Source organism: Mirounga leonina, unplaced genomic scaffold (assembly GCF_011800145.1).
Source record: "Mirounga leonina isolate KUSES-001 unplaced genomic scaffold, KU_Mleo_1.0 Mir_129, whole genome shotgun sequence".
Classification (NCBI taxonomy): domain Eukaryota; kingdom Metazoa; phylum Chordata; class Mammalia; order Carnivora; family Phocidae; genus Mirounga; species Mirounga leonina.
Window position 1 is genome coordinate 39,609,473 of NW_023270323.1, and position 25,779 is coordinate 39,635,251.

The 25,779-nt window shown below is 38.5% G+C and overlaps 1 protein-coding gene across 1 annotated transcript in view; it reads left to right on the forward strand.

Annotated features, from left to right (window-relative positions):
• Positions 1–25,779, forward strand: part of SCFD2 (sec1 family domain containing 2) — a 432,834-nt gene that overhangs the window by 4,566 nt on the left and 402,489 nt on the right. The window contains exon 2 of the mRNA XM_035004995.1: positions 18,782–18,950. Within this exon, the coding sequence (XP_034860886.1) occupies positions 18,782–18,950 (169 nt within the window). The remainder of the gene's footprint in view (positions 1–18,781; positions 18,951–25,779) is intronic.

The window sequence follows — 25,779 nt, forward strand, 5'->3', positions numbered from 1 at the left end:
CTTTCTCATCTTCTTGTCATCATCTTTGCTGAAAGTAATATTAATTTGTCTAATATTTGGTTTATTTTTTTCAGCAAACATTTATTGAAGGCCTACTGTGTGCCAGGATTGTTCCAGGTCTAGGGAAACAGTGATGAACAAGATAGACAATTTCCTTGCTCTCCTGAAGCAGTTGATGAGCTCTCAGCACTTAAAAACATAGAAAGTTTGTTGTAATTATTTGAGAAGTAAATGGTCGCTGATGTCTGTTTGCTATGGTTTGGCGTACTTTTACCCTGTGTAGACCACCCAGAAGCTTGTGTCTCTGCAGACAGAGTACGTCCGGCATGTTTGTGTAGGGGATTTAAGCACAATATTCTATGGACTGTTCCGGCTTCTGATTTGTTTCAGGGGAATTAAATTAAATTAGGTAGATGTGATTTATGAATCTCTAAGAGATGTGAGTCTGGTTTCCTTTCCATTCTTTTTTGGCTCTTAGGATTGACTAGAGTGCTTTAAGTCCAAAATAAACAGATAGGAGGTGGCAGTAACTCTGGGAATTAAATTTCTTCTCCTGGTTTAATTCTTCTGAATTTTAGTTTCATGTAAACTTTTAAGTTAAATCAGTTCAATTAAAGATTAACTGCCAATACAAAGGGCAGCTCCTATTCCTGGGATTATGATACAGTGATGCATTTATATTTGCTTTAAGGTGTGTATATTATTTGTTAAAGTATTGAAATTTGAGACTATTAATAGTTAACATTTGAGAGCATATTACCTTTCTCAGCACTCTATATATCTAAGCTCTTTTAATTTTCACAATAGTTTTTTGAGGTATTATAATTATCCCCATTTTACAGATGAGGAAGCAGAGAAATTGAGGAGTTAAGTAGCTTGCCCAGGATCACGCAGCTAGTAAGTGGCAGTCAGGATTTGAACCTCGGCAGTTTACTCCAGAGCTTATGCTCATAATCCGTCTTATATATGTTACTACAGAGAAAAGTTTGAGAAGCCTTGTCCTAAATAGTACAGATTCTGCTGCTAGGGTGTCCAGAAGCTGGCAGCTTCGGAGACTAAACACAGTTGTTGGGCCCTGGTGCTGCCGTAGTGTTCAGAAAAGTGACTTTTTCTTCCCCAAACCTGATTTTCCACAAAATACAAAATAATCAAGCAATATCTTCATTTTAGAGTTCAGTGGATACTATTTAAAATAAACATAAGTGTGAGACATGATTTAGAAGCCCTTTAAGGCTCTGATTAGATGGCTGGTGTTAGATCCAGGCCCGTATAATAATTTCACATCCTGGCTTAGTAACTTAGTTGTTGTTTGATCTTCATTGAACCTTTTGAGGGTTTTCTTATTTGTGAACAGGGTAAAATAGTGACCTTAAAGTGCTGTTGGAAGGATATGAAATCATTCATTCATTCATTCATTCATTCATTCATTCAATGTATAACTAATATAGTGGGTAAGATTAAAAAGTGATAGGGTTTCCATTTTAGATAGCATAGTTTGGGAAGGCCTTTCTGTGGATGTGACATCTGAGCAGAGATGGAAAGAAGAGAGGAAGCAGGCCGTATAGCTGTCTTGGTGTAGAACATAAAGACCCAGCAGCAGGTGCAAAGGATCTGAGGTGGGAATATGTTTGACATGTTTGAGGAGCAGTAGGAGGCCAGCGTGGGTCCCTTCAGCTTGCCCCAGGAGGAGATGAAGTTGGAGAGATAGGCAGAGGCAGTGCACTGTAGGGCAAAGTAAGGACTTACATAAAAGCCAAAGTATGATAGGAAACTTGGGGAGTTTTGAGCTGTGATGTGACATGATCAGACTTATGTTATATGGGATCATACATGGAAGGAGTGAGGGGATTGAGGTCGATCCTCAATGTATGGTGGCTGCTACTACTATCTAGGTTGTGTAATAGGCATGAGTGATTAGTTATGGTAGGCTTAGCTCTGCCTCTTTCTAGTCATAATTCGTTGGGCAAGTGCCTACCTTGAAGGTATCCGTTTCCTGATCTGTAAAATCAAGATACCTATTCACAGGGCTGTTGAGAGTGTAACATAAGTTAACACATCTAGCTCCTGAAACAGTGCCTGGTAATGTAAAATGCACTGAGAAATGTTTCTTACTTTTGTTAATTAATGGTATGCATTTAAAATTAAAATTATCATATGGTTTAACTTATATGTGGAACATAAGGAATAGCATTGAGGACATTAGGAGAAGGAAGGGAAAAATGAAGGGGAGGAATCAGAGAGGGAGCCGAAGTATGAGAAACTATGGACTCTGGGAAACAAACTGAGGGTTTCCAAGGGGAGGGGGGTAGGGAGCTGGGTGAGCCCGGTGATGGATATTAAGGAGGCAATGAGCACTGGTGTTATACGCAAACAATGAATCATGGAACAGTACATCAATAACGAAGTACTGTATGGTGACTAACATAACATAATAAAAAATAATAAAATTACTTAAGTTTTATTACTTCAAATATGTTTTCTCCCTAAGTATAAGACTAAGAGTATAAATACGAGAATGATTTTCCATACATATAACCCAGAAGAATTCTCTTACCTGATCTCTTACCTGCCACTAAAGGAAATGAGAGTTGGTTAGAATTAACCATTTGTCAGGAACTATATTCTGTCATACCTAGAGAAAAAAAAAAGGCAGAATAAGCGAGATTCCTCCTATCTGATCCTGCAAGGTTACTACAATTTTGGTTATTTAGGAAAGTGTGAAGAATGGTGTGGATGATACCTATTCATTTCATAAATGTTTTTTGAGCAACTTTTATATGCAGGTTCTGTGCTAGGTGATAGTGACATAATGCCTCACTACTCAGTGTATCCTGGGGACTGGAAGCCTTAGCTCAGCTGAAGCTAACTAAAAATGCAGAATCTCAGGCCTCACCACAGACTTATGGATCAGAATCTGTATTTTAATGAATCTTTAGGTGACTTGCATATACAGTAAAGTTTGAGAAGTGTTGATGTAAAACGCAGTCAAGGCTCTTGTCCATGAGGAACTCAGAATCAAATGAAGAAGCACAAAGCTCAGCAAATTATAGTATGAATGATATGTGCCTTCATAGGGTTTAGGTACAAAATTCTCCTTTAAGGGGTGGCCATTTCTAGACCAGTGGTTCTCAACCTCGTTTCATATTCGAACCACCCCAGAAAGTCTGATTCTTAAAAATGGGTCTGGGCAGAGGCTAGAATCAGAATTCTTTTAAAAGCTCCCCACATGTGCAAAGATGTAAGAAGGAGCACAGGTTGTTCTGGGAATTCTTTTTTAGATCATTTTTTATTAGGGCTTAAGGTGCATGAGGGTTGGAATGCATGAAGGAATGGTAAGAGATGAGGAAGCCTGATGGGGATGATGAGGAAGGAGGTTGGGGCCATATTACAAAAGCCTTAAATTTCATGCTCAGTGAGGAGTCTTAACAAAGTTTTAGTCAGGCAAAGTGCATGTACACATTTCCTGTTGAATGAGTTCTCTTGTGGACATTGTGGTGAATAGATGTATTGATTCCAAAGTGTAACCTGAGAAGTGAGTCAGACTCTGGTGGGATGGGTTTTTTTTGTTGTTGTTGTTCTGCTTGCTTTTGTTCCCTGTAGTCCAGTTTATTAAAGCATAATTTACATATAGTAATATTCATCATTTTTAGTGCATAATTTTGTCAAAAAACATACAGTTGTAAAACAACATCCACAATCAAGGCTTGTGGAGATTGAACGGAAGGCTACTGTAATATCTAGGTGAGAAATGATGTGAGTTTAAATTGAGTCAATAATAGAAAGAATGAAGAAAGGAGTAGTTGAGTATTTAGGTGAGAGAATTAACAGAGTGGTGACTGATATAATGGTAGAGGATTAAGAGAAGACATGCCAAGTGTTCTAGCTTGGGCAATTTCAGAATCTGTGCCCTGTGATGGGAAAGGTAGGAGTAGATTCAAGTTAGGAGCAATATAATGAATGTTATGTGGTTCTCTTATCTAACATTTCTGTGTGGGGAAAGGTATTTATTGAGTAAACTTGTATATGTAGTGCCTTATTATTATCCTACCCCCAATAGCTTCCCCTGCAAAGTCCTACCTGGTAAATGGCATTCTTAAGCAGGCTTTTTACTAGCATGCAGTATCTAATATACACCCTTTGTACTAGATTGGACTGATGTGAGGCAGCCATAGGTGGTTTTAGAAATAGTAGTGTTAGTAGTACTAGTAAGAGTAGTATTAGAAATCTAATAACTAACACTCCTTTCCCCATCCAAAGTCTGAATCAATTGAATATGAGATAAAAAGTTGTCAGGTGGAGGCCAAAATATTGTTATATTATAGATACAGTGAACAATTAAGGAATGTGGCTTATATCTATGGACAAGTGAGCTTCCTAATACCAAATCCCAGAGTAGAAAGGTTTACCCACACAGCAGGAAGATTGAACCAGAGCAAGTCTTTTCCCCTCCTTCCCAAGGGCAGAACCTATATTAGGAAGAGTAAGTAGAGCAGAACCTGATAGTCCAGGGTAAGAGTGATTGATTGAAGGAGGTAAAGCAATTTCAAGAGTGTTGTACTAATTGTTGTCCCTCTACATAGAAGGGAACATTAGGAATAATAAATATCCTGTTCTACAAGACAGAAATATAATCAAATACTGAAACATCTCAAACTAATGAAAGACAATCACAGATACTTGAGAATGAATAATGGGGAATCAGAAAGGAAGTGACTTTTTGAATATACTAATTCCGGGAGTCCAGTAGCTCTATCTCAACACAGAGACAATATACACAACCCAAAAATATTGTCTGTGAAATGTAGAAAATGCTATTGTTGCATTTCTATCTTTTTAGCCATACTGCAGTGTGAGTAAGTTCTTGTGAGGGCTCCTAATTTTTTTTCTTTACAAGTTTTTTTTTTTTTTTAAGATTTTATTTATTTATTTGAGAGAGAGAGAGAGAGCAAGCACAGAGGGAGAAGCAGACTCCCCTCTGAGCAGAGAGCCTGACACGGGGCTCAATCCCAGGACCCTGGGATCATGACCTGAGCAGAAGGCAGATGCTTAACCAACTGAGCCACCCAGGGCCCCTCTTTTCAAGTTTTTATTTAAATTCTAGTTAGTTACCATATATGGTAAAATTGGTTTCAGGTATAGAATTTAGTGATTTATCACTTATATATAATTCCCAGTGCTCATTGCAACAAGTGCCCTTAATCCCCATCATCCATTTATCCCGTCCCCTACGTACCTCCCTCCATCAACCTTCAGTTTATTCTCCATAGTTGAGTCTCTTATGGTTTGCTTCCCCTACCTCCTCTTTTTCCCTTCCTCTAAATTCATCTGTTTGTTTCTTACATTCTGCATATGAGTGAAATCATATGGTATTTGTCTTTCTCTGACTCACTTATTTCGCTTAGCGTAATACACTGTTGCTCGATCCACATCATTGTAAAAGGCAAGATTTCATTCTTTTTGATGGCTATGTAATATTCCATTGTATATATACACCACATCTTCTTAATCCATTTATCTGTTGATGGACATTTAAGCTCTTTCCATAGTTTGGCTATTGTTGATAATGCTGCTATAAACATTGGGGTGCATGTGCCTCTTCGAATCTGTATTTTTGTATCCTTTGGGTAAATACCTCGTAGTACAATTGCTGGGTCATAGGGTCGTTCTGTTTTTACCTTTTGAGGAACCTCCATACTGTTTTCTGGGGTGGCTGCAACAGCTTGCATTCCTGCCAACAGTGTAGGAGGGTTCCCCTTTTTTCACATCCTCACTGGCACCTGTTGTTTCCTGTGTTAAGTCTAGCCATTCTGACAGGTGTGAGATGATATCTGGTTTTGATGTGTATTTGATCTGTATTTCCCTGATGATGAGTGATGTTGAGCATCTTTTCATGTGTCTGTTAGCCAACTGTAAGTCTTCTTTGGAAAAATGTCTCTTCATATCCTCTGACCATTTCTTAACTGGATTATTTATTTTTTTTGGTGTTGTGTTTGATAAGTTCTTTATAGATTTCGGATACTAACCTTTTATCAGATATGTCATTTGCAAATATCTTCTCCCATTCTGTAGGTTGCCTTTTAGTTTTGCTGATTGTTTCCTTCACTGTGCAGAAGCTTTTTATTTTGATGAAGTCCCAATAGTTCTAGTAAGAATTTGCTATGGCTGAGGTCAAAGAGATTGCTGCCTGTGTTCTCCTCTAGGATTTTTTTTCTTTTGAGAGAGAGAGTGAGCTTGCACATGCAAGCAATGGGGAGGGGCAGAGAGAGAGAGAGAGAGAGAATCTTAAGCAGGCTCCATGCTTAGCATGGCGCCCAATGTGGGACTCAATCTCAGGACCCTGAGATTATGACCTGAGCGGAAATCAGGAGTCAGATGCTTAGTTGACTAAGCCACCCAGATACCCTTCCTCTAGGATTTTATGGTTTCCTATCTCATATTTAGGTCTTTCACCCATTTTGAACTTATTTTTGTGTTTGGTGTTAGAAAGTGGTCCAGCTATATTCTTCTGCATGTCGCTGTCCAGTCTTCCCAACACCATTTGTTGAAGAGACTGTCCTTTTTCCATTGGATATTCTTTCCTGCTTTGCTGAAGATCAGTTGACCATATAGTTCTGGGCCCATTTCTGGGTTTTCTGTTCTGTTCCATTGATCTGTATGTCTGTTTTTGTGGCAGTACCATATTGTCTTGATGACTACAGGTTGAAGTCCGGAATTGTGATGTCTCCAGCTTTTTCTTTTTCAACATTACTTTGGCTATTCAAGGTCTTTTATGGTTCCATGCAAATTTGGATTGTTTGTTCTAGCTCTGTGAAAAACTCTGATTGTATTTTGATAGGTATTGCATTAAATGTGTAGATTGCTTTGGGTAGTATAGACCATTTTAACAGTATTTGTTCTTCCAGTCCATGAGCATGGAATGTTTTTCCATTTCTTTGTGTCATCTTCAATTTCTTTCATAAATGGTCTGTAGTTTTCAGAGTACAGATCTTTTACTTCTTTTTTTTAAAGATTTTATTCATTTATATGAGAAAGAGAGAGCAAGAGAGCACAAGTGGGGGAGCAGCAGAAAGGAGGGAGAAGCAGGCTCCCCGTTGAGCAGGGAGCCTGACATAGGGCTTGATCCCAGGACCCTGGGATCACGACCCCAGCCAAAAGCAGACGCTTAACCGACTGATCCACCCAGGTGTCCCTTACCTCGTTGGTTAGGTTTATTCCTAGGTATCTTATGGTTTTTGGTGGAATTGTAAACGGGATTGACTCCTTGATTTCTCTTTCTGCTGCTTCATTATTGGTGTATCGAAACACAGCAGGTCTCTGTACATTGATTTTGTATCCTGCAACTTCGCTGAATTCATGTATTAGGCTTAGCAAATTTTTGGTGAAGTCTTTTGGCTTTTCTACATACAGTGTCATGTCATCTGCAAATAGTGAAGTTTCGCTTCTTCCTTGCCAATTTGGATGCCATTTATTTCTTTTTGTTGTCTGATTGGTGAGGCTAGAACTTCCAGTACTGTGTTAAGTAACAATGGTGAGAATGGACATTCCTGTCTTGTTCCTGACTGAAGAGAAAAAGCTCTCAGTTTTTCCCCATTGAGGATGATATTAGCTGTAGGTATGGCCTTTATGATGATGAGGTATGTTCCCTCTATCCCTATTTTGTTGAGGGTTTTTATCAAGAATGGATGCTGTATTTTGTCAAATGCTTTCCCTGTATCTATTGAGAGGATCATATGGTTCTTATCCTTTCTTTTATTAATGTGATGTATCACATTGATTGATTTGTGGATATTGAACCACCCCTGCAGCCCAGGAATAAATCCCACTTGATCATGGTGAATAATTCTTTTAATGCACTGTTGGACTTGATTTGCTACTATGTTGTTGAGAATTTTTATATCCATGTTCATTAGGGATATTGGCCTGTAATTGTCCTGTTTAATGGGGTTGTTGTCTGGTTTTGGAATCAAGGTAATGCTGGCTTCATAGAATGAGTTTGGAAGTTTTCCTTCCATTTCTGTTTTTTGAAATAGTTTGACAAGAATAGGTATTAACTCTTCTTTAAATGTCTGATAGAATACCCATGGGAAGCCATCTGGCCCTAGACTTTTGTTTTTCGGGAGATTTTTGATTGATTCAATTCTTTGCTGTGTATGGGTCTGTTCGAATTTTTTATTTTTTCCTGTTTCAGTTTTGGCAGTTTGTATGTTTCTAGGAATTTATCTATTTCTTCCAGATTGCTGAGATTATTTGTTGGCATATAATTTTTCATAATATTCTCCTATAATTGTTTGTGTTTCTGTGGTATTGGTTGTGATCTCTCCTCTTTCATTGATGATTTTATTTATTTGGGTCCTTTCTCTTTTCTTTATGATAAGTCTGGCTAGGAGTTTATCAATTTTATTTTATGTTTTTTATGTGAAGTTTTTTTTTTTTAAATTTTATTATGTTATGTTAGTCACCATACAATACATCATTAGTTTTTGATGTGGTGATCCACAATCCATTGTTTTCATATAACACCCAGTGCTCCATGCAGTACGTGCCCTCTTTAATACCCATCACCGGGCTAACCAATCCCCTCCGCCCTCCCCTCTAAAACCCTGTTTGTTTCTCAGAGTCCATAGTCTCTCATGGTTCATCTCTCCCTCCAATTTCCCTCCCGTTCATTTTTCCCTTCCTTCTCCTAATGTTCTCCATGCTATTCTTTATGTTCCATGAATAAGTGAAACCATATGATAATTGACTTTCTCTGCTTGACTTATTTCACTTAGCATAATCTCCTCCAGTCCCAACCATGTTGATGTAAAAGTTGGGTATTCATCCTTTCTGATGGCTGAGTAATATTCCATTGTATATATGGACCACATCTTCTTTATCCATTCATCTGTTGAAGGGCATCTTGGCTCTTTCCACAGTTTGGCTATTGCGGACATTGCTGCTATGAACATTGGGGTGCATATGGCCCTTCTTTTCACTACATCTGTGTCTTTGGGGTAAATACCCAGTAGTGCAATTGCTGGGTCATAGGGTAGCTCTATTTTTAATTTTTTGAGGAACCTCCACACTGTTTTCCAAAGTGGCTGTACCAACTTGCATTCCCATCAACAGTGTAAGAGGGTTCCCCTTTCTTCACAACCTCTCCAACATTTGTTGTTTCTTTCCCTGTCCATTTTTGCCATTCTAACTGGTGTAAGGTGGTATCTCAATGTGGTTTTTATTTGAATTTCCCTGATGGCTAATGATGATGAATACCTTTTCATGTGTCTGTTAGCCATTTGTATGTCTTCTTCAGAGAAGTGTCTTTTCATATCTTCTGCCCATTTTTTGACTTGATTATTTGTTTTTTAGGTGTTGAGTTTGAGAAGTTCATTATAGATCTTGGATACCAGCCCTTTCTCTGTAGTGTCCTTTGCAAATATCTTCTCCCATTCTGTGGGTTGCCTCTTTGTTTTGTTGACTGTTTCCTTTGCTGTGCAGAAGCTTTTTATCTTGATGAAGTCCCAAAAGTTCATTTTGCTTTTGTTTCACTAGCTTTTGGAGATGTATCTTGAAAGAAGTTGCTGTGGCCGATGTCAAAGTGGTTACTGCCTATGTTCTCTAGGATTTTAATGGATTCCTGTCTCACATTGAGGTCTTTCATCCATTTCTATTAATTCTTCCATCTTAGTTTCATCTGTTCTACTGTTGTTTTTTGTTTGTTTGTTTCTATATCATTTATTTCTGCTCTAATCTTTATTATTTCTCTTCTGCTGCTGGTTTTAGCCTTTATTTGTTGTTCCTTTTCTAGCTCCTTTAGGTGTAAGGTTAGGTTGTGTCTTTGAGGCTGTTCTTGTTTCTTGAGGTAGGCTTGTATTGCTATATACTTCCCTCTTAGGACTGCCTTTGCTGCATCCCAAAACTTTTGGGCTGTCATGTTTTCATTTTCATTTGCTTCCATGTATTTTTAAATTTCTTCTTTAATTTCATGGTTAACCCATTCTTTAGTAGAGTGTTCTTTAACTCCATGTATTTGTGGTCTTTCCAAACTTTTGTGTATGTGTGTGTGGTTGACTTCAAGTTTCATACTGTTGTGGTCTAAAATATGCATGGTATTATCTCAGTCTTTTTGTACTTGTTGAGGCCTGATTTGTGATCTATTCTGGATCATGTTCCATGTGGACTTGAAAAGAATGTGTATTCTGCTGCTTTATGGTGAAATGTTCTGTATATATCTGTTAAGTCCATCTGGTCCAGTGCGTCATTCAGAGCACTGGACCAGATGTTTCCTTTTTGATCTTCTGCTTAGATGATCTGTCCACTGCTGTAAGTGGGATGTTAAAGTCCCTTACTATTATTGTATTATTACCAGTGAGTTTCTTTTTATTTGTTATTTATTGATTTATATATTTGGGTGCTCCCAAGTTGGGGACATAAATATTTACAATTGTTAGATGTTCTTGTTGGATAGACCCCTTAATTATGCTATAGTGCCCTTTTTCCTCTCTTATAACAGTCTTTGGCTTAAAATCTAGTTTGTCTGATATAAGTATAGCTACTCTGACTTTCTTTTGATGTCTGTTAGCCTGAGAGATGGCTCTCATCTCCTAACTTTCAATCTGCAGGTGTCTTTAGGTCTAAAATGAGCCCCCTGTAAGCAGCATATGGATGGGTCTTATTATTTTTTTTTTATCCATTCTGATACTCTATGTCTTTTGATTGGAGCATTTAGTCCACTTACATTCAGAGGGATTACTGATAGATATGAATGTAGTGCCATTGTGTTACCTGTAAAGTTTATGTTTCTGGTGATGTCCTTTGTTCCTTTTTCTAGTCTTTGTTGCTTTTGGTTTTTCTTTGCCACTAAAAGAAATAATATTTCTTGCAGGGCTGGTTTAGTGGTTACAAACTCCTTTAGTTTTTGTTTGTCTAGGAAACTCTTTATCTTTCCTTCCATTTTGAATGACAGCCTTGCTGGATAGAGTATTCTTGGCTGCACATCTTTTCCCATTCAGCACATTGAATATATCATGTCACTCTCTTCTGGCCTGCCAAGTTTCTGTGGAGAGATCTGCTGTGATCCTGCTTCATAATCTCATTTTTCCTTTGCTGCTTTCAGGATTCTTTCCTTGTCTGTGTATTTTGTAAATTTTAATACAATAGGTCTTGGTTTTGGCTGGCTGTTGTTGATTTTTGTGGGAGTTCTCTGTGCCTCTTGGACTTTGATGTTTTTCCTTCTGCAGATTAGGGAAGTTTTCAGCTATAATTTGCTCAAATTAACCTTATGCCCCTTTTCCCTCTTTTCTCCTTCTGGGACTCTTATGATATGAATGTTATTATGCTTTATGGAGTCACTGAGTTCCCTAAGTCTACGTTCATGATCCAACACTTTTTCTTTCCCTCTTCTTGTCAGCTTCATTATAGTCCATAATTTTATCTTCTGTATCACTGATTCATTCCTCTGTTTCATTCATCCTTGTTGTCATTATATCTAGTCAGTTTTGCATCTTGGTTATAGCATTTTTTATTTTGGCCTGACTAGTTTTTATTTCTTTTGTCTCTAGGGTATTTTCTAGTGTGTCTTCTATGGTTTCTCAAGGTCAGCTAGCATACTTATGATTGTTGTTTTAAAATCTGGTTCAGGCATATTACTTATATCTGTTTTGATTAGATCCCTGGCCATGACCTCTTCTTGTTCTTTTTTTTTAGGGGTGAATTCCTCCATCTTATCATTTTTTCTAGGTCACTGTTTTGTGTGTGTGTGTGTGTGTGTGTGTGTGTGTGCGTTAGGAAAGCCTGTTATAGTTCCTGCTGCTGAGAGTAATGGCTATATTAAGAGGAGGTCCCATACTGCCCAGGGCCTGGTGCTTTGGGAAGTGTTTCAAATGTGCACTCTGCTGTTGTATTTTGCCTGCTCTTTCCCTTAGATAAGTCCTCCGCAGGGTTTCTCCTTGCCTACATTGGGCAGTGTTTGGACCTTGTCCAGTGTGTGGCATTTTAACTAGGTGTGCTTTGGTCCGCTTGTTAAAATAAGCCTAGTCCTATTTCCACTAGAACTGAAGCTTTGCAGTACTCTATGATCAATGGACTTGTTGCATGCAAGGGGTTTGTGCTGGTCTTCTGGAGAAGGGCATCCTGTGCTGGTTCTCAAGCTGACTTGCTCTAGTAAAGATGCCCCTGCAGAGCACAGTGGGGTGGGGCTTGGTGTGAGTGGCTCCAGCCTCCACCAGGGGCACTGTGTTGCTCATGAGGTCTGTCAGTGCTGGTGGGTGGGGAGGAAAATGGAGATGCACAGCTCTTTCATCCCCAGAGCAGGGAGTTCATGCCCACCACTGTTCAGGATGCCCTCACAGAAGAGCAAACAATCTCCACTCTTGTGTCCCTGGCTCCTGTCAGATCCCTGACTTCACCCTGCTTGTGTCTGAGCTGTCTCTCTGCTAGTCAGTGCAGTACTCCTGTGTTTTAGCTCAGGCACGTGGCTGGGTTTCAAAACTCCAAATTTTAGAGACCCACTGTGGTGTGGACCCACGCTGATCCTCTGCGGGAGGGTCTTGCTGTGCTGCAGCTGGTGCCAGTTTGTCCCGAAAAAGCATTCACATGATCGCACAGGGGCTCAGAGTTTATGATAAAGTGCAGCAAAAAGTTGGCACCAAGTTTTGCTGCCTTCAGTAGGTGTTTCTGTCCCTATGCTAATGAATAGGGCAGCATGTTGACACCTGTCAGCTCTTTTGTCCCCTGAGAAGCCAGGTCACCTCTCCCAAATGCACTCCAAGAAGGGGAACCGTATCTCCCGGTGCAACCCAGGGGATCCTCAAACCACACTGTCTGCTCCTGGGCCTCTGCCCTCCTTCCCCACAGGAGCACTGTGATGCCCCCCAGAATCCACCTGGCAGTGGCACGGACTTCTAAAACTTCAGACTTTGAGCTCCACTGCTTGTTAAAAACTTGCAATAATCAGCTGCTCTAGTTTTCCTAGTCAATGGTTTTGGGGAAATGTTTCTTTTGTGCAATCCCTTGCACAATGCTTTCTACTTCTCTCTCTCTCTCTCTCTCTGAGATCAAGGCTCCCTCCCCTCCACAGCATGCGTGATTCTTTTCTCCCCAGAATCAGATTTCTGCAGCTCCTACCTTCTACGTTGTGGCTTCTATTCTCCCTCTAGTTCTGCAGTTTATTCTCTCAGCATTCCAATCTATTTCTTGGGTGTTTGGAATGATTTGATATTTATCTAGCTATGTTCAAGGGATGAGGCAATCATAGGGTCCCCTACTGCTCTGCCATCCTAACCCATATCCTTTTTTTTCATATATATATGTATATTTATTTTAATTTCAGTATAGTTAGCATACAGTATTAATGAGGGCTCCTAAATTCTTGCTTCTCACTTATGCTATGTGAGTAGAGGCAAGGGAAGATGTTATCTGCCTTATGATAGTGATACTAGCATATACATTCACATATGATCCACAAAGTATTGCAGGATTGGTACTTTTCTCATACTGTTAACTAAACAAGTTTAGCTCTTGAAGCAATTGACTTAGGATTTCAGATCTTGGGGCGCCTGGGTGGCTTAGTCATTAAGCATCTGCCTTCAGCTCAGGTCATGATCTCAGGGTCCTGGGATTGAGCCCCACATCAGGCTCCCTGCTTGGCAGGCAGCCTGCTTGTCCCTCTCCTATTCCCCCTGCTTGTGTTCCTGCCCTCGCTATCTCTCTCTCTGTCAAATAACTACATAAAATCTTTTAAAAAAAAAAATTAAAAAAAAACAGGATTTCAAATCTTGAGGTTCAGAGATACTTAGGTGTCATTTGGACCAACTCTGAGTTTTTAACTTGGTAAAATAGCACCACATTTATGGAAGTTATCTCAGATCACACAAGGAACTAGTGGAGGATGGGACCACTAGGACCCGCGTCTCCAATTTCTTTTTCCTACACCCCCCTTGGAAAAGAAAGCATTGGGAAATAAACCATTCTCTGACTGTACTAGATCACATTGCTGTTGGCCAAAATAACAGTTCTGGCTAACTTCCACTCTTAAACTTTTCAAATAATATTTTAAAATTTCTGTAATAAAGGAAAAATTAACCCCCTGGAAATTTAAATGTGATACAAATTTCATCATTTTATTCACTTCATAAAAAAATCTGAAGTTATTGTGACATTGAGAGACCACAAATTCTTAGTCTATGTTTGAGTCCTATAAATGGTGCTAATTAAATTTAAAAAATGAATCTTGAACCCTCTAAAGCCAGAGATGCGAGAAACTGTATTCAGAAGAGCAGGACACTCAGTTTGAAAGCCCATACCTGCTTTATCTGTCATTAGCAAACATGTTAGATATACATATCCTTTAGACTAAATCTAAGAAGTTGAATAATTGTGTTCATATAAATTTGGCATTTTGTTAATTCTCTGATATAATATTAGAAACAGTTCCTGATGGAATGTTAATTATTTTTCCAATTAGGTAAGTGTCATGTACTTCTTCTAGAAAATATTGGGAAAAAATGGAGTTTGTGTAGAGTTTATATCAACCAAAATATCCTGCTATCCAAAGAAAACCCTCGTTAAAATGTTGGGATATTTTGTGTGTGTATGACGTATTTTTTATTCTTATTACAATAGGAATGTATGTTCATCATAGGGTGTTTAGAGGCTATAAATAATTAGAAGAAAATGAAAATCACAATTTGAGGGCGCCTGGGTGGCTCAGATGGTTAAGCGTCTGCCTTAGGCTCAGGTCATGATCTCGGGGTCCTGGGATCGAGTCCCGCATCGGGCTTCCTGCTCCTTGGGAGCCTGCTTCTCCCTCTGCCTCTCTCTCTCTCTCTCTCTGTCTCTTATGAATGAATAAATAAAATCTTTAAGAAAAAAAAAAAGAAAATCACAATTTGAGAACTGCTTCAATAAATATACCATAATTGGAAAAAAATTTTTTTCCCTACCTTTGAACATTTAGGATATTAGTACATAATATTTTAAGCATATGAATGACACTTTGGTTCTATAGAAATAACTATCAGGTTTAAACCGTAAGAAAAAATAAGTATGCTATGTTTTGACTTCTCATATTGGGAAAGTTTCAGGAAGACTGGATTATTCAATAATTTGCAGAGAGTTTAATGAACTGGAACGTAAGAAGGACCCCTGACTTTGGCATAGGGGGAGGAGTGAGAAGCAGCCAGACTGTAGGGGCTAAAGAAGTTAGGGAAGAATGGTAACATTTATAGACCACTTGTATGTACCATGTGTCAAAAAATAGCAGTCGAAAACTAAGAAGGGTTTCAGAATTTGCACACCAAGTTCAAAGAAACATTATTTTAGTGATGAGTGGATATTTATGAAAATTTTTAGTGCATGATGAAGGAACTGGTGGAGAGAGAAATTCATGATGCTATGAGGTAATCCCAGTATCTCCATTCCAAGCCTAAAGATATAATTCCCTTAGGGACTTCTGACCCCCATTTGGGTCTCAGGATACTTATAGTCACTAGGCTTTCATTCAGCAAGTATTTGAAGAGTAGCTTACAAGTCTGAGTGCTGAAGAGACAACCATAAACCATACACAGCAGAAATAAGATGTGGTTCCTTCCAGGCCTAATAAATGAATATTCTACTAGTGGTACAAGAACTCTTTCATCTTTACCATTAGAATCATCTTTTTTTTTAATTTTATTATGTTATGTTAATCACCATATCTTACATCGTTAATTTTTGATGTAGTGTTCCATGATTCATTGTTTGCGTATAATACCCAGTGCTCCATTCAGTATGTACCCTCTTTAATACCCATCACCAGGCTAGCCTATCCCCCCACCCCTTCCCCTCTAGAACCCTCAGTTTATTTCTCAGAGTCCATAGTCTCTCGTGGTTCATCTCCCCCACCAATTTCCCCCCCTTCATTTCTTCCTTCCTACTATCTTTTTTTTTTTTTTTAACATATAATGTATTATTTGTTTCAGAGGTACAGGTCTGTGATTCATCAGTCTTACACAATTCACCATAGCACATACCCTCCCCAGTGTCTATCACCCAGCCACCCCATCCCTCCCACCCCCCACCACTCCAGCAACCCTCAGTTTGTTTCCTCAGATTAAGAATTCCTCATATCAGTGAGATCATATGATACATGTCTTTCTCTGATTGACTTATTTCGCTCAGCATAAGACCCTCCAGTTCCATCCACGTCATTGCAAATGGCAAGATCTCATTCCTTTTGATGGCTGCATAATATTCCTGTGTGTGTGTGTGTGTGTGTGTGTATCACATCTTCTTTATCCATTCATCTGTCGATGGACATCTTGACTCTTTCTATAGTTTGGCTATTGTGGACATTGCTGCTATAAACATTGGGGTGCACATACCCCTTTGTATCACTACATTTGTATCTTTGGGGTAAATACCCAGTAGTGCAATTGCTGGATCGTATGGTAGCTCTATTTTCAACTTTTTGAGGAACCTCCATACTGTTTTCCAGAGTGGCTGCACCAGCTTGCATTCCCACCAACAGTGTAGGAGGGTTCCCCTTTCTCCGCATCCCCGCCAACATCTGTTGTTTCCTGACTTGTTAATTTTAGCCATTCTGACTGGTGTGAGGTGGTATCTCACTGAGGTTTTGATTTGGATTTCCCTGATGCCGAGTGATGTTGAGCACTTTTTCATGTGTCTGTTGGCCATTTGGATGTCTTCTTTGGAAAAATGTCTGTTCATGTCTTTTGCCCATTTCTTGATTGGATCATTTGTTCTTTGGGTGTTGAGTTTGATAAGTTCTTTATAGATTTTGGATACTAGCCCTTTATCTGATCTGTCATTTGTAAATATCTTCTGCCATTCTGTTGGTTGTCTTTTGGTTTTGTTGACTGTTTCTTTTGCTGTGCAAAAGCTTTTTATCTTGATGAAGTCCCAATAGTTCATTTTTGCCCTTGCTTCCCTTGCCTTTGGCAATGTTTCTTGGAAGAAGTTGCCACGGCTGAGGTCGAAGAGGTTGCTGCCTGTGTTCTCCTTTAGGATTTTGGTGGACTCCTGTGTCACATTTAGGTCTTTCAACCATTTTGAGTCTATTTTTGTGTGTGGTGTAAGGAAATGGTCCAGTTTCATTCTTCTGCATGTGGCTGTCCAATTATCCCACCATTTGTTTAAGAGACTGTCTTTTTTCCATTGGACATTCTTTCCTGCTTTATTGAAGATTACTTGACCATAGAGTTGAGGGTCCATTTCTGGGCTCTCTGTTCTATTCCATTGATCTATGTGTCTGTTTTTGTGCCAGTACCATACTGTTTTGATGATTACAGCTTTTAATAGAAGTCATCTTAGATGCACTCATGTTGGCTCTGTCTTTTTTTTATAATTAATTAATTAATTTTTAAATATTTTATTTTTGTGAGAGAGGGAGAACGAGCATGCGTGGGGGGGCAGAGAGAGAAGCAGACTCCCCACTGAGCAGGGAGCCTGATGTGGGACTCCATCTCAGGACCCTGAGATCATGACCTGAGCTGATAGCAGACACTTAACTGACTGAGCCACCCAGGTGGCCCTGTTGGCTCTGTCTTAAGTCACTCTAATGGGCCTGATTTATGTTGTTGTTGTTAATAGTGTGGTTTTGGCAGTTTCTGCCTTTTGAGTTTGAATTCTTGCTCTGTAATTTACAAAGTTATACAATCCTGAGCAAGTAACTTAAACTGAATCTTTTATTCCAAGTGAGCATAATAATACCCATCTATTAGGGTTGTTGTAAGAATTAAGTGGGTAATAAATGTGCAATATGAAACATAATACCTGCTTCATCACAAGCTTTCGATAAATGTTAGCTATTGTGACAAAGATGGTGGTGGCGGTGACAAGGATTCCTTGGAGTCCTGATTTGGTGTTTTGTACCTAGTTCTGTCCAATTATGTGACATGGCAAAAACAACAGCTAGAGACAGAGAGACATCAGGAAACAAAAGGTTGATTTAGAGTGGTGGGATTAAAACAAGATGTGCCAAGTCCCACCCATTGTTGGAAGGAGGTCTTCCAAGCAATGACGGCTTTTGGAAAGATAACTTGGTTTCATGGAAAACATTACACTGTGTCATTAATCTTGAATTTCAGTTTGAGGTTCTAAGTCATTTGTTATTAAAAGAGTTAATACATGTGAAGTACCTAAAACAGTGCCTGGTACACAGAAAGTACTCTGTAAATGTTTCTATCATTACAAGCTGTTATCATTCGTTCATTTAGTTTTCCCATAATCTAACAAATATTTAGTGAGGGTCTGCTAGCTGCCAAGTTGCCTTCTAGACATGCTGGGTTCAGGGTGAACTAGATAAACAGTTGCCATTTTGAAGATAAGGTTCTAGCAGAGGGGAGATTTGCTAATCTTGGGTCAGGTCTCTAAGCCCTTCTGGGTCTTAATGACTTCATCAGTAAAATAAAGTTTGGCCATAAAATCTTACAATAGTGTCTTCCAATGACACTATTTTCCTGGCTGACTATATGCTGATTATTTATTTATATATTAAATTTTTATTGATACCTACCATATATAGGCACTGTGCTAGGTGCTAGGAATATAGTAGTAACTAGAGCAGACACAGCATCTGCCCTCATAGAGCATTAAGTCAATGCACAAGGCATAGGTTTACTAGGTAATTGTGAGCTTGATTAGTGTTATTACAGAGGGTAAAATGCTAGGCTTGTGTTATTGATTTATATGACAGAAACAAAATATATATATTACTCTTGATAGAAGGGCCATTATAAAACATTAATCCAGATTTTTTTTCCTCCCATTTTTTGAGTTTATATTATCTTTTCTGCTTAAACAGGAGCAGTTGGACATCACGGAGACAACTTGGTAGAGAAGATCATTTCAGTGCTTCCCCAGCTTCCAGGCCACACCAATGACGTGATGGTTAACATGGTGGAGCTTACGGCACTCCAGAATGAGGAGAAAAATCAGAGTATGGTTGCACCAGGCTGTCTTGCACAATCCAAGTAAGATATACAGGTTCTTTTTCTTCTCTCATCCTTCTCCCTCTTTTCTTTTTCTCTGAGGCCAACTATTTCTGTAGGAAGGAAGCAATGAAGAGTTGGCCTGGTTGAAAAATTCACAGTGGATAACATTTAGAAAAAAGCATTTTCCCTCCTTACTTTGAAATAATGATACCCATTAAACAACAATAAGCCAAAAAGTATGGAAGTGTCATTTATAGAGATGTCATTTGGATGTAATATAAGTTTGTTCTGAGGATCGATTAAGTGGGTCAATTTATACGTCTCCATTCCACAAATGGTTTCACATGGAATCCAGGCTTACTCAATTTCTTTTTCCCAGTGGGCTTTTTCACATGACTAAATAATCGCCCACAAAGCTATGAACCAGTGCCATCTTTCTGAATGTAAACAATATGCTCTGGGACATCAATGAGAGAAGTTTTTATTTCTGTATATACTATTCACATGCTTAGAGAAGTCAGAAAAAGAAGATGGTATACTTCATGTTATGCAGAGTTTCAAAAATAGAAAAACATTTCTCCAGAACCATGACAATAAAAAGCTAGCAGTAGTTATCTCCTCTACTTTGTCCTTCATCAGTAATTCTTATGAGGAAAAAAAAAGGTGAAAAGGTATCTGAGTATCTGTTTCCCTTATCTCTCTGTTTTTAATTTTTAAACAAAACAGGATCTTTTCCATTATAGTTTCAAATCTTAATAGTAACAGATATATTTGGAATTTCCTAAAATATCTGGAATTAGTTTTCATCTCTTGAATTTTTCAGCTTTTTTTTTTTTTTTTTTAGGTAGTTCATAACATTTATTGCATGCTCGGGGTGTATGGGCCAGTGTGGGATGAAAATGGAAAGTTCTGCACCCTTTCTTTTTTGTATACTTATACACACAGTAAAAACATAGGTCATGTGCTCACTTGGGTAGCACATATACTAAAACATAGGCCTTGAGCTTGCAGCTATACAAACCCGGAAGTAATTGTAATTGGAGATATTTGTAGCTGTTCAGAGGGCCATTCAAAAATTACTTATCAAGGACTTACTATGAGCCTTCTCTGGACTAAGTAGTATGAAGGACATAAAATAATAAAAAGTATCATTTTTGCCTTCAGCGACTACTTTTCTTATTGGGGTAGTTCTTTTTACACACGGGTTCAAGTAAAACACAATAGAAATTACATGGACTCAAGACTCAGGTGTCTGTTACAGACTATAAATTCTACAAAGTATCAGGTCCACATGGCCTTTGTAGATCAATGTGGGCCTTGTGGAAGTGGTGATGCTTGACTTAATTATGTCTTGAAGAATTTAGAAAAAGAAAAGGGCTAACATGAGCATAGGTATGGAAACAAGAATGATCAGGGCCTGATAGGATGGGGTATAAGAAAGACCACCTCACTGCCAATCAATTTCTCTGTAAAAGGGGAATTGAAATGAATTACAGCTTTTGTAGTATAAACTGTACTTCCATCAAGATAATAACAACCACTACTACCTCCTACACCACCCCCCAAAACTTCTCAGGGAAAGCAGTATGAGGATAAAAAAATTAGTACTAAAATGAAAACAGATGGGTGCTTGGCAATAGGCAATGTGCCTGCAATGGGATAATCTTTAGAAAGCAAGTCTCTAACTATGATATAATCCTTGATAATCAAAATTTACTGCTAATATAATTTTTATAAAAGGCTGTGCATAATCCTAGCAATTAAAGTTACTGCCAATGCAAATGAGAAATTGATAACTTTAAATGAATTATAACTTGGCTTTCCAGTCCTTGTCCATTGGTCCCTGGATTACGTGGAATCTTGTGTTCAAGAAGGAAGCAGAATCTTTTCTGTTCTTATGTGTTCCTTCTGTTGAAATGGGTTTCTATTCTCTGCTCCAGCTCCACTCTCTCTAATCTATTACTCTTTCAGTTCCTTAAGTGCCCTACACCTAATGCCCCAGCTGCATTTGCTACGTCCGGCTTGCTGCCCCTGACTCTGGCTGAACCCAGCACCCACGTGCCCACTTCTCCCAAAGCTCCCCATATGCCTTCAGGTCTTTCTTCCATCTTAGCACTTCTAGCCCTTCCTATTTCATTCCCCTGTTTTATTGTTTTTCTCCTTAGCACTCTCTAATATACATATACTTACTTATATTGTATTTTTTTAATGTTTTATTTATTTATTGAGAGAGACAGAGATAGTGAGAGAGAGCATGAGTGGGAAGGAGGGGGCTGAGCAGGGAGCCTGATGCGGGGCTCAAATCCCAGGACCCTGAGATCATGACCTGAGCCAAAGGCAGATTGCTTAACTTACTGAGCCACCCAGGCGCCTCTATGTTCTATTTTTGTGTCTTCCTTTCCTAGGGGGCAATAGAGAAAACTCTCCGTTAGAAAGTTCCCTCAGAGGAGGGAGATTTGTCTGTTTTATTCACTGTGATGTCCCCAGTGCCTAGAACAATGCCTGGCACTCAAGGGATATTTGTTGAGTGATAAGGGCAGGATCCGTGTGTGGAATGAGGCTGCTGAATTAAGAGAGGGTGAAGCCAAACCCGAGCATAGGAGAGATTAGTTTGCAGATGTCTAGATTCTAATTATTGAATATATGAAATGCTCTCATTATGTTAGCAAAACAGAGCAAAATTGGCCAGGCGATTCTACTTGTGGGACTTCTTTCATGGATGTATTCTGCACACATGTAGAATGATATATTCATTCATCACTAATTTGTAATTGCAAATGGAAATAATTGCAGTGTCAGTTCAGTAAATTGTGTTACACTAATGTGATGAAATTTCAAATATCTATTGAAATAGAATGAAGAATGAAGTTGTTTATATACTGATAAGCAGTGAGCTTGATGACATATTTTAAATGAAAAAAGTGGGGTATAACATGCCTATTTGTACAAAAGGGTGAAATACACACATTTGCTTTTGATACACTGGAAATATCCATATATATATTTTACATATATATATCTGAAAAAATGTATAAGGAACTGGTGATATTGGCTTCCTCTGTAGAGGGATGCTGCAGTCTGGGGGTACCCTGAGAAGTTAGTGAAATGAATAAAGACAGAGGAAGGAGGGACATGTTCTACTCTGTATACCAGTTTGTGTGCTTTGAATTTCCAATCCTGTGAATGTATTTCCTATTAAAAATAAATAGAGATTAGATTTAAATAAAATCACCGTTTCCTTCTTAAGCTAACTTAAGATGGGATTCTGTGCTCCTGGGAAGGAAAGTAGCTGTCTCTTATTTTGGAATCTCTGCAATGCTTTTCTCCCTCTACATTGTCTTCCCTCTTCAATGAACCATCCTTTCCTTTAAAACTTCTTATTAAAATGCCAAAACCTGGGGTGCCTGGATGGCTCAGTTGGTTAAGTGTCTGCCTTTGGCTCAGGTCATGATCCCAGGGTCCTAAGATGGAGCCCTGCATTGGGCTCCCTGCTCAGCAGGGAGTCTGCTTCTCCTTCTCCCTCTGCCTGCTGCTCCCCCTGCTTGTGCTCTCTCTATCAAATAAATAAATAACATCTTTAAAAAAATGCCCAAACCCCGCACTGTAATTATTTGTTTCATGTTCTGTCTCCCCTTGTAGATTGTAAATTCCTTGAAGGTAGTAACTGTGCCTGGAACTTTTTTTTTTTTTTTTTAAGATTTTATTAATTTATTCATGAGAGACAGAGAGAGAGAGGCAGAGACAGAGGGAGAAGCAGGCTCCCCAAGGAGCAGGGAGCCCAATGCGGGACTCGATCCCAGGATCCTGGGATCATGACCTGAGCCGAAGGCAGACGCTTAACCATCTGAGCCACCCAGGCACCCTGTGCCTGGAACTCTTAAGAGGTGTTATTAAATTGAATAAAACAATGAATAAATGCTTGAATAAGTCTTAATAATAGATTGAGACCAAGTTTAAAAATGATTATGTCAATCCATGAAAAGCCTTATCTACTTCACTTTAGCACTTAAGCCACTGTCTAGTATTGTTGATTGATATCTATCTAATCTATCTTACTTCTTCTGAAAGAAGAAAGAAACTTAAGTTTCTTCTTTGTACTTTACTCCAAATTTACCTCATTGTCTAGGTCAGTGAGAAGGAAGGAAGGTAACACAGAGTGCCTGAATTTTGTTAGGCATTATGAGAAGTATTTTAAAATGTACTTAAGTAACTTGCCCTTAGCCAAACTTTCCCTAAGTGATTGAATTGGGTCATTTAACAAATTATTTTTTAATTCCAGGGCAAATTTCTTTTCCGCTATATCATGACTCTGATACATGCTTACTTGAATGAATGTATAAATAAATCATAATTCAGAAATAGTGGGTATCCTAGTTTATAAAAAGCAATATTTAAGTCCAGTTTTCTTGTTAGTTTTTATTTTGGAGGTGGGGTTTTTTTTCCTAGACTATCCAACAATGAAATAAATGGGGTAGATCTTAAGAGACAAATGCCACAGTGGTTTCAACCTAAACAATGATGAGCCAATTTGTTGTTGAATTTCACAATGTCGAGTAACCTGATAATTGATGTATATCAAAGTCACTAACTAGACCCTTTAAGTCAAAAATTGTTAAATCACTTCTTAATAGCCATACATTTTTCTCCTCTTTCCTTAGTTTCCAAGTACCAATTAAATATTACTATTAGAGACAACATTTTCAGAGGGAATAAAGGTAATTTTTCTTAGAGCAGAGCCAGAGGTACTAGTCTGATTTTAAATTTACCTACAGATAGAATGACTGAACTTGTATGTGAACATTATGTAAAGTGTATTTAATGTTGAGCTTGAGGTGAAGAGCCAGCACACAAGAGGGTGTGTTATCACATAGCAGTGTTGTGAATGACCTTGGCACTGATACAGACTATGGGCATCTCCTCCTGATATGATACCAAAAAATAAACTAAACTGATATTTAAAAAAACTATTCGGGATGCCTGGCTGGCTCAGTTGGTAGAGCATCCGACTCTTGATCTCAGTGTCGTGAATTCAAGCCCCACACTGGGCATGGATACTACTTTAAAAACAAAGAAACAATCCCCTCCCCCCCAAAAAAACCACAAGAAACTGTTCAAGTAACATTGCAAATGGAATAGGAGGAAGACCTACCTCTTCTTAGCATACAGCTTGCTATATTTAACTTTTTTGGGGACTTCTAAAGATCATCTGGTCTCAGTTACAGATTTAGAAAAAAGAATTAATGAGTAATTTGTGGATGGTGGGAGTGAAATAAAGCAGGGTTCTTTTCTGAAGATGAAGGGATAAATGTATCTTCTAAGAAATAGTTAAATAATTTAATATGCCAGAGACATTTAAGTTATATTTCTTGATAAAGAATTATGTTTAATAGTTACATTTTTATATATTTTATATATATTTTTTGGAATTCTTTTTTAATGTGTATTTAAAAAAAGAAGGTTTGAAGGTAGAAATTCTTTTTCTATAATTGCTTACATATTGCAACTCTGTCATGGTATCTGTTATTTAAGAAATGTGCAGGCAATCCCCAGAATCTTTTTCATATTGAAAAATTTAAAGTGGCTTGTGGTCTCTGTGTTGTGAGAACACTGAACTCTGGGTCATTGTGGCTTTGGGATCCATAATTTAAATGGAAACTATGGCTCCTTTAGAAAAAGCTAAGAATTCTCTGAAGTCAGCTAAAACCAAGAAGGAGGAATGGAGAGACTCATTACATTTGAATGACAAATTCCTGATTAGGTTGATGTTTACTGCCAAGCAAAAGTCAACAAGTCCAAACATCTAACTTCTCCTGAGTTAACCAACCTTTATTAGGGTGCTTCTAAATCTTAGGTTATGTAGACTAGTGTGTATTCAGTAGCATGGCAGGACTTTCCCACACTTCTGGCTACAGCTTCTCTCCTCTCTACTGCCAGCTGGTATTCTCACCTGAGGACCCCTTTCTTTTCTTTTCTTTCTGTCTTCTAATAACCAGGTCACACTGGGATAGTGATGGGTGGTAGGGTGGCTGGGATCAACAGGGTAGGGTTAGTTGCCCTTCTTCTAGGAAGAAGAAAATAAGAAGAATGAGATGGTTTTAGCAATAAAGAAGGCATTTTCGGGGTCCAAGGCAGGAGATGTCTGAAATCCAGGAAGTTCATTTGGTTGAAAATTCAGGAAGTTCATCATGGAACCCTCCAAGCATGTAAATGTGTGTTGTAATTTATTCACAATATTTATTAATTGACTACTGTGTGACAGGCACTTGATGAAGGCAAGATCTCTGCCATTATGGAATTTTTTCTAATGGGGGAGACAACAAATGGATAAACAAGTGGATATATAGTGTCAGCCAGGGATAAGTGCTATGAAGCAAATAAAGCAAGGTAAGGGAATCAAGAGTGACTAAGGATTTGGGGTGGTTAGTAGGTGTGTGGAGGGGATAGAAAAGGTCTTTCTGAGACGTCTTTCAAACAGAGACTTCAGGGAAGTAAATTATAAGCTTGTGGATATCTGGATCTAGAACATTCCATCCTAAGGAAAGGACTAGTTGTTCAGAGATAACTTGTGATGTTAATTTGCTTTCCCCTAATGGCTAATGATGTTGAACATCTTTTCCTGTACTTATGTTCCATCTGCATATTCTCTCTCTCTCTTTTTTTTTACAAGTAACCAAAGTACTGTATTTTCCTCTCTATATTTCTACATAGCTTATTGTATTATATATAATAGTATAAATAATTCAAAGATATAGTTTTTTTTCTTTCCAAGTTTTTTTTTAAAGATTATTTATTTATTTATTTGAGAGAATGAGATAGAGAGAGAGAGAGCATGAGAGGGGGGAGGGTCAGAGGGAGAAGCAGACTCCCC